General features: G+C 45.1%; 1 protein-coding gene across 1 annotated transcript in view; it reads right to left on the bottom strand.

Moving 5' to 3' along the window:
* The window catches only part of Ptpn9 (protein tyrosine phosphatase, non-receptor type 9), a gene marked incomplete at its 5' end in the record, with an annotated part of 70,636 nt that overhangs the window by 22,754 nt on the left and 31,166 nt on the right, over positions 1-16,716 (bottom strand). Inside the window, 5 exon segments of the mRNA XM_005393506.2 lie at positions 1,812-1,922; positions 4,573-4,678; positions 8,680-8,804; positions 9,547-9,636; positions 12,546-12,689. Of these exon segments, the coding sequence (XP_005393563.1) occupies positions 1,812-1,922; positions 4,573-4,678; positions 8,680-8,804; positions 9,547-9,636; positions 12,546-12,689 (576 nt within the window).

The raw sequence follows: 16,716 nt of genomic DNA, 5'->3' as shown, positions 1-16,716 counted from the left end.
AAAGAAAAAAATTTTTAAATTTGTTAGAATAAAGGACATATTACTATTAACCCCCCCTCAAAATACTCCCATTTGCTTCAAATATACTTATCCCATTGTTTTTGCTATTCTCTGAAGCAGTTCTGGAAGTCTCCTTCACGAGTGTCTTTAGTTATGCTATCTTGGCTGCCTTGATGTCCTGAATTGATTCAAAATGCTGACATTCCATGGTCATTTTGACTTTGGGGAAGAGCCAGTAGTCATGCAGTGCCAGAGCAGGTGAAAAAGGTGAATGAGGACACATGGTAATGTTTTTACGAGCCTGCCTTTTTGTTCAATGGTTCTGCTCGGCAGAATCATTCACTGTATTTTTTAATCAGACTTTCTAAAGACACTCATGAAAGATTTTTAGTATAGTGTCAGAAAGTGGCAAAAATGATGGATAAGTGTGTTTGAAGTGAAAGAGCGTATTTTGAGGGGGATTAATGACAATGTGCCTTTTATTGTAATATTTTTTTAATTCAAATTTAAACATTCACCATATACTTTCATTACCCCTTGTACTATGTATAAAAGAAGCATATTGTAATTTATCTGTCTAGGGTTAAAAGTCCTGTGAATTCTCAAATAAAAGTCTGAATTCACAGAACATCTAAAATTCACTCCTGGAATTAGAGGCCCTAGTACAGACCTACCTAAAAAAAAGGGATAATGAGTGAAGGCTCATTCTAGTAACAAGGCTGCTCAAAACCATCACATGCTGGCACTTTGCTCTCTCGCCACTGACAACGCATAGGGAGTGGTTATTTTTGTCAGCACATAAGGCAACCAGTTCTTGGCCTCTTTGTTTGCATTTTATTCTCAGCTCGGTATGGATGTTCAAAGAGATTTCCAAACACATAAGACAAGGCTGGCCCCCAGCGGAGGGGAACTAAACGAAATCCTAGGTAAGCGATCATAATACTTCGTTCTGCTCTCTGCTTGGACTCAGCCATGCTGGACCCAGACAGCCTCGTGGATTCTCCCTGGAATCTCTGTGGAGTAGATGCTGCCTCCTCTTGGAAAGCTCTTCTTTCCTCCTCTGCCTCTGCAGGAAGCCCTTGCTGACAACCTGAGACTCTCCCCTAGTCTGTAACAGAGCCTGGTCCTCTGTATTCTCTCCACCCTCTCCTCTGTGCTCCTGTTCTTCGCAGGACCACACGCTCCTTGCTCCTCCGGGTAAGGACAGTCTCACTCAGGTTTCATTCCCAGACTCCACTACAGATCAGGTGTTCAATGTATTCTGAGTTTAGACATACATTCATAAGTCCCATAATTCAGGGGCTGGGGGTTTAGCTCAGCGGCAAAAGCACCTGCCTGGCAAGCGCAAGGTCGTGAGTTCGGTTCCCGGTACCGGAGAAAAACCAAAAAAAATAAAATAAATAAGTCCCATAATTCAAGCGCAAGGCTAACTAGAAACCCAGGGCTTGTGCATGCTAAACACACACTCTAACCTGGAGCTACACTCTCACGTTTAAATGCTGGGAAACAGAGAAGGCCGGTACAATTCTGGGATACCCACCCCAGAATTCCTCAGGACACTCCTCAGCTTCCCCTGTGGGAGGCACTGTGAAGGACAGCCAGCCCACTGAGCTGCTCCAGACCACAGCGCCTGGGGACCTAGAGGGAGCTGTCTGCTCAGCTGATGAGTAAAGAAAGAAAGAAAGCAGGGAACACACTAAGGGGCAGAATGTGCTCCACAAGCTGAGCTGGGAGGATCTCAAGAAGGAAGGAAAGTAGCTGGCAGGATTTCAGCAGCAGAGATAGGATGTTTGAAGGTGGGCTTGCCTTACCCTCTCCCGCACTTTGTCCTTCAGGAGGAGGCTGATGATGGAGTAGGGCACTCGGAACCAGATGGGTGCGCCCACAATCAGCACCTTTTTCAAGCGGGCTGGAAAAGCTCCCTGTGGGGAGAGTGGAAAGGGATTAGGCCTCCTAGTACTAAGGACTCCAAGAGCTCAATTTTGGTCTTCTGTACTTCTCCCCATCTTACTCAGCAGGGAGAGTCTACAGGTTTCAACAGCTACAGGGAAAGTGGTTAAAAGAATTCACATTTTGATAGCTACAGGGAACACGGTTAAAAGAAACAGAAGCTGATTTACCTCTAAAAATAATTGTTAAGGTCATGTTTACTACAAGCTTTAGGGAACAAAAACTGCTAACTTTTCTCTTCCTTGATTTTTTGAGACAGGCTCACTAGGCAATTCACGCTGCTGTTGAACTCATTATGCAGCCCAGGCTGGCCTTGAACTTATAATGATACTCCTGCCTCAGCCTCCTTAGTGCTGGGATTATAGGTACATGCAACTACACCTGGCCTGTGCTAACTTTTCTAAATGCAGCACCTCAGACTGCTCAGCCATCCTAATGGCAGCTATGCTAACTTTTCTGTTGAGCAGTTATACTACACACTTCATACATCAGCCTACCTGTATCTATCCTAGAAAGTTCTTCTTTTGTGTGTGTGTGTATATATGTGGTACTAGGAACTGAATCCAGGGCCTTCACACTGAGCTGCATCCCAAGTGGTTTTTCTGAGACAGGGTCTTGCTAAGTTTCCCAGGCTGAATCCAAAGTTGCGATTCTCCTGCTTCAGACACCCAGAGTGCTAGGATTACAGATGTACACCACCACCATGGCTAGCAAGTTCAACTTTTTAAATTTTTTTTTTTTTGGTACTAGGAATTAAACCCAAAGCCTTATACATGCTAAGCAAGTACTCTACTACTGCGCTATGTCCCCAGTTCTTTGTTTTATTTTATTTTGAGACAGACTGTTACTAAATTGCCTAAGCTGAGCCAGGCGTAGTGGTGCATGCCTACAATCCCAGCATGTTGGAGGCTGAGGCAGGAGGACTGTTGCAAGTTAGAGACCAGCCTGGGCTATAAAGTGAGCTCAAGGCCAGCCTGAACTGCATAGTGAGACTCTGTCTCAAAAAGACAAATAAAAGTAAAAAAAAAAAAAAAAAATTGCCCAAGCTGGCCTTGAACATACAATCCTCCTACCTCAGCTGCCCCACTAGCTGAAATTATAGGTGTGCACCACTGTGCCTAGGTCTACTTATTAAACTCAAGGGAAAATTAGATTATGAATAAACTGAATGAAAGAAACTTCCACAACCTTTCATTTAGTCTGATGTCTGTGTATACATCATTTATTTTTTCACTCCTTTCTTCCTCTGGGTATTCATTTATTCAATCAATAAATAAACATAATCTAGGCTGGAAGTGCAGCTCAGAGCTAGATACACTGTTTAGCATGCACAAGGCCTGTGCTCAATCCCCAGCAGCACAAAATGATCTGGTGCACACAAGTAGCAAAGAGGTTCAAAACAGAGATACACAGATCTATACAAGCTCAAAGTTGACAGATGGTTCACCCTAACCCTTGGGGCTCTGCATCACTCAGCTGTCAATATCCTGGCTCAGCTTGGGAATAGGATTCCATGCACTAAGCTGGCATTCTAACTCCTAGGGAGCCAAATAAAGAGGACACTGTGGGTAAAAACCTCCTACTCTATTCTTGTTGAACCTACTCTTGCTGCCACTTCCATGAGCCTAACTCTCAAGCTGGTGTGTTATTCTTTGTCATGCTGTTACTCTTCAGTTTTATAGCATCTGGGGACTCACACGCTCCCTCATAGAGAATACATAGTATCCACAACATCATCATCTTTACTGAAGTCTGAGAACCTGTATCTCTGTCATTAAAGATGGAATAGTTTATTTCAGTCCCTAAATACCAAAAGCCCCTTTAAATGCCACATCAAAAACCAGTTTGGAAAGCTGGGTGTGGTGGTAGATGCCTATATTCCCAGTACTCAGGAGGCTGAGGCAGGAAGATCATTGAAGTTTGAGACCAGCTTGGGTTACACAGTAAGTTCAGGGCCAGGCTCAGCCTGAATTACAAAGGGAGACCCTGTCTAGAAAACAAAAAACAAAAAACAAAAAACAAAACAAAACAAAAAAACAAAAACAGGGCCTGGGGATACAGCTCAGCAGCACAGCATCTGCCTGGCAAGTGCAAGGTCCTAAGTTAGATTCCTGGTACCACAAAAAAAAAAAAGAAAGAAAGAAAAGTTGAAAAACAAAAAGTAAGTTCAGGGGCTGGGGATTTAGCTCAGCGGCAAAAGCGCCTGCCTGGCAAGCGCAAGGTCGTGAGTTCGGTTCCCGGTACCGGAGAAAAACCAAAAAAAAAAAAAAAAAACAAAAAGTAAGTTCAAGTCCAGCCTAAACTGCACAGTGAAACCCTATCTCAAAAAAAAACAAAACAAAACAAAAATATAAAAACAGACAATGGTGGGATAAGTATACTCAAAGGAAGGAGGAGTACCTTGAGGTTGATTAATAACAGTGTGTTTTTACAGTAATAAATTGTTTAAATTTAAACATTCTTCATATTTTTTGAGAATGAAATTATTTGAAGGAGATGTGACCTTTAAACTGAACACAATGTCTGAAATTTACATCATTCCTAATTCTTTTCCCGAAAGAATAAAAAGGGAAAAATCCCTGACAATTGAAAGAGAGCGGAGAGCATCCTCCCCGGCCTTACCTTGAGCAAGTTGAGGACTTTCTTGCCAAGATCCAGCTCAAAGTTAGCATAATTAGAACCGCACATGTCATAGATAAACACCAGGCCATTCCTCTGAGTCTCAAAGCTGTAAACCAAGCATTGAATGAAAACATTTATTCATTGCAAATACTTTTTTCAAACCAATGCAGATCCTTACTTGCTTTTGACTTGTAACCCTAGAAAATTATAAGGAATAAATTATTAGACTACTCATAGGTAGCAACAGTTTTCACACCTATTTAGAATTGAGCAAATGCATTCCTGTAACACATTCGTCATGTGGGAGGGTAGGGGAGCGGAGGAGTGCTAGGGATGAAACTCACTCTACCACTGAGCTATATCCCATTCTTTTTTATTTTTTCACATCTCACTAAGTTGCCCAGGCAGGCCTCAAACTCCCCCCACAACCGTACCAGGAATCGAACTCACAACCTTGCGCTTGCCAGGGAATGAGCTAAATCGCCAGCCCCAGGCCGCAAACTTGTAATCCTCCTGCCTCAGCTTCCCAAGTAGCTGTGATTACAGGCATGCAAACCATGACTGGCTTTTGTTTGTTTGAGATAAGGTCTTGTTATCTAGTCCAGACTGCACTCAATATGTAGCATCAGGAGGCCTTGAACACATTATACATCTTAGGCTGACCTCAAACTCATATTCCTTCCTCAGTCTCCTGACGGCTGGGATTACAGGTGTGCACCATCATATCCAGCTTTTTTTCACCACTTCATTCTTTTAATAAAATCCAAGACAGAAGCACCCACCCAGGAAATAACATGCTAAAAAACTGCTAATTCTAGCCTAGCATGTGGTATAAATGTGTAATCCCAGCACTGAGGAAGCTAAGACAGGAGGACTGGTGAAAGTTCAAGACATACCTAGGCTACATAATGAGTTCAAGGCCAATGAGAGACCCTGTCTCAAAGTATAAAACCAAAAAAATCTAATATTAGTGTTAAATCAATGACATCACAAAGAATGAATAACTGAGCACATACTTATTGGGACTGGCAGCTGGGCAAGATGATATACATTTATAATCCTAGGGCTCTGGGAGGCTGAGGCAGGACGATCACAAATTTGAGCCCAGCCTAGGCAACCCTGTGACTTAGCAAGACCTTGTCTCAAAATAAAAAATTAAAAAAAGAAAAAAAAAGGGATAAGTATTGATAATAACTGTTATTAAGATCAGAGTAAAGAATTTTATTTATAACAAGGTGGAATAGTGAAAGAACCAGTGAGCAAGCTGGGCCTTAAAGCAAAGGCAGGATTCAGTGAAGAGAAGGGGAGAGAGGAGGTCGTTCTGGTTCAAGGTAACAAGGGAAAAGAGAGATTGTCTACTCACTGGGGAGAATTTCTGCTTGGGAAAGGGGTTACATTTATTCAGCACATATTATTGGCCTCCTCTGGATAATAAACAGCCATGACGTTAGTATTACATTGCCCTGTGTGGACCTCCTATGGTGCCCACACTCACACTGGAAGGAGTAAATCTGGCCACACCTTCATGAGCCTTCCCAATCTCCAGGCCTTCTCAGAAGGAAGCTTAATGTTGGATTTCTGGGGCAAAGGCTCCCATTTATTCTAGAGAAGCATTTCAGAGTATCCTTATTCTGGAAAGTGGATCTAATGCTCAGTCACAAGCAAGAGGATAGAGAAATTCTATACTTCCAATTGGGGAGCACAAGGCCATTGAGATTACTAGTCCTGACTCCTTGATAACTTCATTCCCCTTTCCCCTTCTTTTTCAGTACCAAGGATTGAGCCCAAGGCCTTCACACTGAGCTACGTACTCAGCACCCTCCTCCTTTTAAATGTTTTCCTTTAAAATGGGGTCTCAAAATATTTTGCCCATGCTGCTTCTGAACTTGCAATCCTCCTGCCTCAGCCTCCCAGAGTGCGGGGATTACAGGCAGGTGCCACTGCACTCATTTGCAACTTCTTTTTTCTTTTTTTAGGACTCGAACTCATGACCTTGCACTTACCAAGCAGGCACTGTGCTGCTGAGCTACAGCCCCTACCCCTGTAACTTCTTTTTTTAATTTAATTTTATTTATTGACAGTGCTGGGGATCAAAGCCAGAGCTTTGCACATGCTAAGCAAATGCTCTCTATCACTGAGCTCACCTCCCACCCCTTGGCAACTTTCCTCTTTCAGAATAATACTGTGCAAGGACTGCAAATCTAGCTCCAGTTGAGCATCAAAAGCAGAAATTAGGTGTTACGAGGTGATATAACTGAGGCAGAGACCTAGCTCAGATCACTGCCAGGCTATGTTCAGCCTGGAGGTCTGCAGTCTGAACAGACTGGCACTAGTGCTGACTGAACAGATAGCTCTAGTGCTCCTGATCTCAGCCCTCAGGGCAGCCTTCAAATCCAAAGGACCAGCAGAGATGTCAAAAGCTGTCGCACTGGCAACAGCAGCACCATGGAAGAAGGAGGTAAGGAAGGAAGGCACATGTTACGGTTTGTGTCTGCATGTCTCCCCAAATCCTCATGCAGTCATGGGGCGGGCTTCGAGATTTCTGATTGATCCTTAGTCCAATGCTGGAATTATGGGTGTGAGAGCTACACCAGCCCTGGGGTGGGCAGTTTGCATACAAGGTAAAGGAGGGAAAGAGGCTGCTTGCTGCTGCTTTCCTCTCTTGCTCTTGTTGCTTTTGCTATCTTCTGATGCCATGAACTGTTGCCCTCTGCCACGTGCCATTCTGCCTTGGAGCCAGCTGAGTATGGACTAAAATCTCCACAAAATATGAGCTAAATAAGCCATTCCTTCCTTAATTTTGGGCATCAGGTATTTTGCCTCAGCAATGAGAGAAAAGTAACTAAGATAGCACATGGCACTGCACAACAGCTCTGGGAAGAACAGAGCAAGTAGGACTCAAGCCTGGGCGGCTCCTTGTGTGATGGATGGAAAAGGCCAGGCAATTGCACTAGCACCAGAAACAAAGTCGAAGGAGACCTTTGGCCTTCAGGTGTTTTCTCCCTGAGACTGTAATCTCACTTAACCTGCAGGGAGAGGATATGACTTAAGCTAGTTCTTTTTGTTTATGCCTGTTATTATCATAAAAATACTTTTACAAGGCTGGGCAGGGTGGCACATGCCTGTAATCCCAGCACTCGGGAGACTGAGGCAGGAGGACTGCAGCAAATTCATAGTTAGCCTGGGCCATATAGTGAATTCAAGGCCAGCTTGAACTACACAGTGAGACCCTGTCTTAAGAAGAAAAAACAAAAACAAAAACCAACAAAAAAATGCTTTTGCTTTATACTTTTGGAATAATGATTCTCAAAATCCTCTAAGTTAAATGGCAATATCCCTATTCTCAGACAAAGAAACAGACGCCCCAGAGATTGTTTTTCCACGCTAAGTATTGAACCCAGGATCTTGTACCTGTCAGGCAAATGCTCTACCATTGGGCTACATTCCCAGCCCCCACTTCTTTTTCTTTTTCTTTTTTGAGACAGGGTCTCATTAAGTTGCCTGGGCTAGCCTGGAACTTCCGATCTTCCAGCTTCAGCCCCCAACAAGCAGCTAGCACTGCAGGTGTATTCTACTACACATAGCCCCAGAGACTTTGTGTGTGTGTGTGTGTGTTTGTATATTTGTTTCATTGAGACAGGGTCTCACTATAAAGTCCAGACTGGCCTTGAACTCACTATATAGCCCAGGCTGGCCTCGAACTTGTGGTGATCCTCCTGCCTCAGTCTTCCCAGTACTGGGAATATAGGCATGTGCTACCACACCTGGCTCCAGAGGCTACTGATAGCAGCGAAAAGAACCAACATCCGTCATTTCCTCCTCTCTCTCTTCCAATAAGTAGTTCTCAATGCACTGCCAAATTGCTAACAACCAGCTTTCTCAGCTTGCTACTCTGAAACAAAGCTGAGGTGATAAAGACACGGAATACCCAATATCCTGATAGCACCTTGAAACACACCACACCCCTGGAACACGGCCTGCTTCCTACTGATAGCACTGCCCAGTGCTCATCCTCAGGCAGGGAGAAGACACTGGGGAATTTAATCATATCAAAAACCGTCACTTTCCTATCTGGATGTGGGCCACCTACAAGATAACAGTGCTCACCTATCAACAGCCCTGTCCAGCAAGTAAAACAGTGCCTGGAGGACCACGTGTTGGACCGACTTATGGGGATGGTGCAGCCTGGCAGTGAAGAGGGCGATGGAGGCTCCTGTGGGATCCCGAACATTCTAGAGCAAAGCAAACAGGAAATATTCAAAAGTCAAATGGGGAATGCAACCATCACAAAGGTTTCTACCCTGAAGAACACTTGCTACACAATGCTGGCAATGCTTCCTGGATCTGCCTCTTCCCAGAAAGAGAAGGTTAGGATCATGGCAGCCCTGATTCTCTCAGTGCCTGCTGAGAGAACTATATTCTATGGTAAGGAAAAAAAAAAAAAAAAAAATCACATTTTCTTGGGTCTCAAACTGAAGAGCAATCAAAGGTTGGTTCTGCACTGGCTTTGTAACTAACTAATCTCCCAGGTAGGATGAAAAAAAAGCCAGCAACAAGAGAGAACCATACAACAGCGTCCTGGTCTCCCTGCTGCCTACCAGTACCAGTTCATTCTTACCTGAGAGGCCCAGCGGTCCTAATAAGTGGACTTCCATTAAACAGGACAGGATGTATCTTAGCACACGGATACCAACCCCTAGGCCCTGACTAACCTTCATGGGCCAATGATGAAATGCTATGAGTCTACTATACACTAGATTCTCTATAATTCAATTATTGAGCTATCACTTGTAATTATAATAACTATGGTTAATAGTAATTCAGTTACTACTAGAACAATTCTGGGCCAAGCTGCATGGCTACTTCACATCTGCTCCAGACTATGGCTAAGGTACTCAGGAAAAATGTCCAAGCAGGACAAGAGTTACAAAAGGCAGGAACAAGGCACGGCAAGATGGGTCCATCAAGACTCACTAGGATGGTGAACTTCCCGCTGAGGATCTCAGAACGGAGAGGTTCTTCGTGAGGTTTCAGCTTTACAATGCCTTCCTTCCTTCGTGTCTCCTGAAAAGGAAGCACAGCAAGATGAAGTAATATGAAAATATTGCATATCTAGGCCAGTCTCATGTGACCCCGGAATCTCAGCGAGAAGGAAGAATAGACAGTAGAAGTCAGCTCAACTGGGAATTCCCTTGGAACCTCCTTTCATGTCAACTAAATGTCATCACAGTTCCTATCTAGAAGAGTCAGGCATGGTGGTGCACCCTTATAATCCTAGCACTCGGGAAATGGAGGCAGGAGGATTGCCACGAGTTCAAGGCTAGCCTGAACCACATAGCAAGATCGTACCTCAAAAAAAAAGGCTGGGCATGGTAGTGCAGGTCTATAATCTCAGCACTTGGGCAGCAGACATAGGAGGATTGCCCTAAGTTTGAGGCTAGCCTGGACTATACAGTGAGACCCTGTCTTAAAAAACAAAACAAAACAAAAAAAGATCCATATGTAACATTAGGAGGTAAAGGGTAGAATCAAAGTTCTTTCTTAAACATGCAGCAACAGTGACCTTCCACCGGGACACTGAGATGGGGACAAACACTACATGGAGCTTGCATCTACACACAGCTGCTTCACTGAGGCCGCCCTGTCTTATAGGAATCCCTCCACTGACCTCCCCTCCAATCACAGCCCAGAGACTTCCTGCTGCTCACCTCTGCACTGGGTTCCCCGTGCTCACTTCCAGCTCCCTCGCACTCAGTCTGATTTCCTCCCAATCCAGCCACTATGCTCCAAGTTCCTGCTGCCGTCACCAAGACCTTCATTCATGTCACTGATCCAGTGGACATTTCCAGTCCTCCCTTTACATGACAAGCTTGACCAAAGACATTATCTTCCTTTGGAGACATTCGATACCTCCTACTCTGTATGTCATGATGACAAACAAAACAAAACCCCGCTCCTGTTACTGTCTCCTGTACTCCTGAGTTCCCTTTGTGGGCATTTCATTCATTCATTCTCCAAATACTCAAGAGTAATTTTCCTGTGCCAGGCACTGAGCTGAGTGCTTGAATAAAACACACCAGGTCTTTGCTTATCATCTTCTCTGATCCATCCCTAGAACCAAATTCAAGTGCCTTCGGAGGTGACATCCATTAGCGGTGGATGGAGGGAGAGCAGCCTCTACCCAAAGCATTCTAATCCAATTTTCCAAATGCTATGGGACCGAAAAAGCACGTCTGAGGTGAGCATTGAGCCCTATACATTTTCTGTTCCTTACACTCTCTTCAGACAACAACCTTCACCCTCCCCATAGCTTCAATATCCAGTTCTACTTTCAGTATGCTCAGCTCTCTATTTCCATTCCAAAGGGTTATTTTTTCTCTCTATGGTACTGGAAATTGAAAGCAAGGCTTTTGCCCTGAGCTATACTCCCAGTCCTTTTTTTTTTATTATTTTGTCAAGTTGGTAAACTGCTAGGCTGCACTCCCCCTGCCTCAGCCTCCCAGAATGCTGGGATTACAGGCATGCATCACCACACCAAGCTGGACTGGAGTTCTTTTCTGAACTCTAAGCTCATATTCCTGCTGCTTCAAGGACATGGCTATTTAGGTATCCCAAAGGCACCTCAACTAACTCCCATCTCCTTCCCACACATTTCAGGGCATCGCTTCAGCAACACCACTGCCATTCACCCTGTGTCGTGGTGAGGTCTGCAGGGTCCCCCTAGGTCCTCACATGCTCAGCACTGGCTTGGTGGAAGGGGACTGGCTCAGGAGGCACTGAATTCATCAGGATCACCCCCAAGGGCAGAGTGGAAGGTTTGCTGGGAGGCGGGGGCTGCAGGGAGGCTGGGGCTGCGGGGAGGCGGTCCACGGTCTGCTTTCTATGCCCTCCGCACCCAGCCCTTCTGCCATGCCATTTCTGGATCTGTGCCCGCCAACTGAGGACTGGAAATTCTGAAACCGTGAGCCAAAATAAACCTCTCTGCCTTTAAGCTGTGAATTGCGTATTCTGTCCAGTGACGAGGAAAGTGACACTGACACCCACCCAGGTCAGACCCTGGAATCCTTGACCCCTCTTCCCTCACACAGCAGTTTCAGCAACCTGTCCTACCCATGTTACTTCTAGAGGCTGCCTACATCTCGCCCTGTCCCGACACTGTGCTTATCAGCACTGTCATTGTCTCCCTGTGAGTACACTGGCCTTCTCACTGGTCTCCGTCTCCAGCACAGTCCTTCCCAAAGCACAGGAGAAATCTGCACAGAATGCAGAGGTGACCACTTCACTCCACTACCAGTGTCTTCACAGTGTCTCTGACCTTCACTCACTGTAAAGTCCAGACTGGCCTTGCACTCACTATGTACCCCATGCTGACTGAGAACTCATGGCAATCCTCCTGCCTCAGCCTCCTCAGTGCTAGGATTAGAGGTGTGAGCTACCACATCCGGCCAGTGTTTTTCCAATAATGCTGCCAAGTAAGAAATCAAACATAATACAAAATCAAATGCTGTGAATGACAGCTTCAAACTGAGTCCCCTCAAAAAAAAAGTAATAAAAGATAAAGTACAATACCGATGGAGCTCCACTATATACCAGTACTGCTAAGATAAGGTCAAAGCATTACAGTTGCCCCCCTCATTTTCCCCAAGGCTAAAGCCCTTTTCCCAAACTACCTAAACTCAGCAATCATCTAAATGCCAAGTCACTAAAAGCCCCAGGAGCCAGCAAAGAGAGCTCAGACTCAGACTCCAGCAGGGAGCACCAGCATCCCACACCCAGGCCAATGCAGGCTTCTTTGCTATCTCAGTCCTCACAATGTCTCCAGTCCAACTCAGGGCACAAAAGTGGGGTTTCCAGTAGCTGCTCCCTGACTCAGCCACCCCCTGCGTTCCTGGACACACATCCACTTTTCCTGGTGGGGCAGGAGAACAGCAAGAGAAGCCCAGTGCCACAGGCTGCCCACCCAAGCCACGTACCCTGTAGGAGTGGAACAGCTCGATGGCCCTGAGCACATCGAATTTCCTGGCCATGAGGAATTTGACAGCCACATTCCAGGAGAGCGGGGAAACATTGTACTGAACGGTCCACTTGTTAATCTCTTCAAGGAACTGCTTGGTGGCCTGTTGACAAGAAAAACAAGAATAACTAGTAAGAAGAGAACATGATCATTGAATCACAAACAAGCAGGGAAAAACCATTATTCTTTCCCCAAGTCGGACTGAATCCCAAGTTTACTACGGGGTGGGTGGTGAGGGAAGGGGAGAGAGACTAGAGGGAGAAACAGGTCTGAACCCAACACAGTTAAAATTCATGAACACAATAAGGACAGAAGCCAGAGTCCGATTCAAACAGCAGGATTTAGCAGAAACAATGAGGGGGTGACGGGGCTCACAAATGAGATGTAAATTACTGGCCCCAAAGCCAAACAAACCAAAGCAACAGAATTTTGTGTTTTGTTTCTTAAGGGAAAGAGGTGGCTGGGCCCACTGAAGGCCTCTTGCATAATGCAGTGTAGCACAGCAGTCCCAGCTGCTGCTTCGCCTGAAAGCCAAACGGACACAGGAAAACAAGGACAAAATGGTTTTGCCTTTGGAATTAGCAGAACTATTTGACAGCAGCAAAACTATTAGGGAGAATTTAACAAATCCAAAGGCCCACTGTTCTTTGTGCTGACTGACCCCATAGGATCTCATTGGGCTTCACACACAGGCCACTCAAAGCCAGGACACCAGAGCCTTCTGGACACCAGTGTACTTCTGGACAGAGGCCCGGGGGAGGGAGCTGATATGGAAGAAAGGGGGACATTTTCATCTTCACCCATGCCACAAGCTGGCACGATGCCTCTTTCTAGAACTCTTCCTAGCCCCGTTCGTCCTTGTATCACAACCCATTTCTGCTCCAGTCAAACTGCCCTTCTGTTTCTTTTAGAATGATTTAAATAAAGATTTTGTGGATGTCATCTGATTTGCTAAAAGTTTTCTGCATGGCTATTTATCCCTTTCATCCAGAAACTTTTCTCAGCTGGTAACCTTCAATGTGATCAAACTGATGAAAATTCTGACCTTTAATCATATCCCTACTACCAGTCAACCTACAGTTAGGATGTATTTATCCATATCAAGAACTTATTATTTGTTAAACTAACCCCTCTGTTAAAAAGTATTAAATCATACAAAAATGAGGTTTGCTTCAAAAGGTGTAAGACCAACTTCCTATGTGGCCATGGACAAGGTAAACCTCCCTTCAGTAATTTTTCAATTGAAAAATACAGGGAAAAGGGTAACAGCAACGACCCACTTCAGAGACTTGGGAAAGGTCCCACCTTACACACACAATCCGAACTGTTTAAACAGCAAACAGACCGGATTCCACGAGACTCAGCACCGCCTCCCATAGAGCCCCTGATCCACCCCCATTTCTAGGAAGAGATAAGCGGAACAGCCTCAGAGGTTGCGCCTGAACTTCAGAGCCTTCCAGCTGTGGCGCGGTAGCTTACGCCACCAGGAAAGTGGAGCAGCAAAGCCAACGGGCACGGAGCATGGAAAGAGCCAGGGAATAAAGGCTGGGAAGAAAAACTTTCAGATCCCCACGGCCCTGAACCAGTCGAGCCAGACCAGTGCAATGAGTCCCAGAGAAGACAGCAGTATAAACCTAGAATGCGCCGCGAGAAAAAGGCTCCGTGGCCTCTGTGGGGTGAGAGGGTGGTGTCAGGCTGAGGAATGACGGAAAGGAAGGAAGTGGGCGCACGAGGATCCCAGGAAGAGAACTCATTCCACAAACTCTGTAAATGGAATCTGTGTTTTGGTGAACGTATTAGCTTTTCAGCCCAGCCCTCTAGTGGGCTCCTCTGATACTGCTTACAGCACACAGCACCAGAATGATAGAACACATTTGTCCACAAGGCCTAGCCGAGTATATCATGTTTCTAATAAAAATAACTAACAACCTAGCTACTCAGGAGGCTAAGGCAGGAGAATAGCAAGTCTGAGGCCAGCCTGGGCAACTTAAGAGCCTGTCCCAAAATGAAACTGTTTAAAAAGGGGCAGGGACGTAGTTTAGTGGTAGAGTGCTTGCTTAGCCTGTGTTAGGCCCAGGGTTCAATTCCTGCTACTGAAAAACATAATGAAAATGAACAGGTAAATCAATGTATAGGTAGGCCAGGAACATCTAAATGACCAGGAAGTAACAGGAATTTATCACATATCCAAATGTGAAGATGACTTTTCACTTTTATTTCACAAATAAACCATGGACAAATAAGATAAAGGTTGGCAGATTTCACACACTTCTTTCCAAGTACATCTTGTCTTCTTTTGTTGTTTTTGTTTTTTGTTTTGAGACAGGATCTCACCATGCAGTGTAGGCTGGCCTTGAATTTGCTTATGTAGCCCAGGCTGGCCTCAAACTCACAGCAAGTCTCCTGCCTCAGTCTCCCAAGTGCTGGGATTACAGGCACGTACCACCATGCCCGGCCTTTTTTTTGAGATAGGCTCTTACTATGTAGTCCAGATTGGCCTAGAATTTACAGCAATCCTCCTGCCTCAGCCTCCTGAGCACTAGGATTACAGGCATGCCCCACCATGGCTGATTGTCTTCTTTTTTAATAAACTCAGTACTGCCAAGTTTTCATGTCCTGTAGCCCCCAAGGGCTGCTGCTTTGAGGTGACCTCTGTCCCCTTGCTGTCAGGATGTTATTGTTGGCTTTTAGCACGGAAATAATTCCTCCTAGTTTTGCCTAAGCAGGCCTTACATGCAGAGTCCTGTGTCCTGTAAACAGTGCTGCAATGTTTACAGATAGCGCACGGGCCACCTACTCTGCTCAGCTTGGATTCCCCTCCTGTCGCATCAACAACAACCAAGCCTGACACAGTAGTGCAGACCTGGAATTCAGCTACTTGGGAGACTGAGGCAAGAGGATAGGAAGTCTGAGACCTACCTGGGCAACTAGTGAGAACCTGTCTCAAAATTAAAAATAAGAAGGGTTGGGGATGTAGTGGTAGAGAACTGGCCTAGTATACACGAGGGCCCTGGGTTCAAGTGCCAGTACTGAAAAAAAAATTTTTTTAAATTATCCTCAACAGCTTTTCTCTATTGATCAGATTTCTACTGTTTATTCACAGATTCAGCATAACCATTACAAGTCCCAGCAGCTTTAATGAGCAGCACATTCTGCAGGAGGAATAACTGAAATTCTTCAAACTAGTATTCAGTGTATTTCCTGGAGAAAGACAGAATGGGCCAAACAATGAGTCACAGCTTAGAAAATATTTCAGCTCAGGTCAGTGGTTTGAATCTAACCAGGCTTACAAGTAACCACAGGTGTTAACACTTGACAACTGAGGACTGGTCACAGTTCAAACAGCTTTGGTTCTCCTTTGGAAAAGGTCTACACTGATGTTCAGAAAAAATAACACTATCACTTACAACCCTCCTCCGCCAGCTCTCCTGGTGAGGGTCAGATCTGTTCCGGTGTGGTCAAAGGCTCACTTTAATCATGTACTTCTCCCACAATCACGTTTAAATAAATGAAAACGAGTTTCCTGACTGCGGCCGAAAGCTGAAGAAGCTGCTACAAAGAGCTAAGGGAGCCATCAGCTAAGCGGGCTCCAATCTGGGCAGCACCGGTTGGTGCAGTGACAATGGCATCACAGAAAACAATACAGCACATCTGGGTTGTACCGAAGTCAGAACAGCTATACTGTTAATGAGCTGGGGTGAGGGGCTGCTAAGCCACTAGGAAAATGTGCTGGCTGGGCCTCAGAGCTCCAGAGCAACCTGGGAGACAGGGAAGAGTCGTATCTACAAAACCTTGCTTTTCATCATACCGGTATATTTACACCCATGTTTATAGTGGCACAGTATGTAATAGATAAATCTGGGAAATAGCCCAAATGCTCAGCAACCAATGAATGGATCGAGAGGATGTGGGGGATTTTTATACAATGGAGTACTACTCTGTCATAAAGAAGGATAAGCTCGATACATTTCTAGCTAAATGGCTGTGGCTTGATACCATACTCTTAAGTGACGTAGATCTGACACACATGTGTAAATACCATATTGTTTCTCTGGTGTGAGAAACCAAAAGTGTAAATAAGGACCAAAGGACCAAAATGTGTAACAGATATTGGGAAATGCAAAAAAAAA

Source organism: Chinchilla lanigera, unplaced genomic scaffold (genome assembly GCF_000276665.1).
Source record: "Chinchilla lanigera isolate Chin_1 unplaced genomic scaffold, ChiLan1.0 scaffold00049, whole genome shotgun sequence".
NCBI classification, from domain to species: domain Eukaryota; kingdom Metazoa; phylum Chordata; class Mammalia; order Rodentia; family Chinchillidae; genus Chinchilla; species Chinchilla lanigera.
Note: the sequence above shows the minus strand (reverse complement) of the source record. Positions and strands in the feature narration are given on the sequence as shown.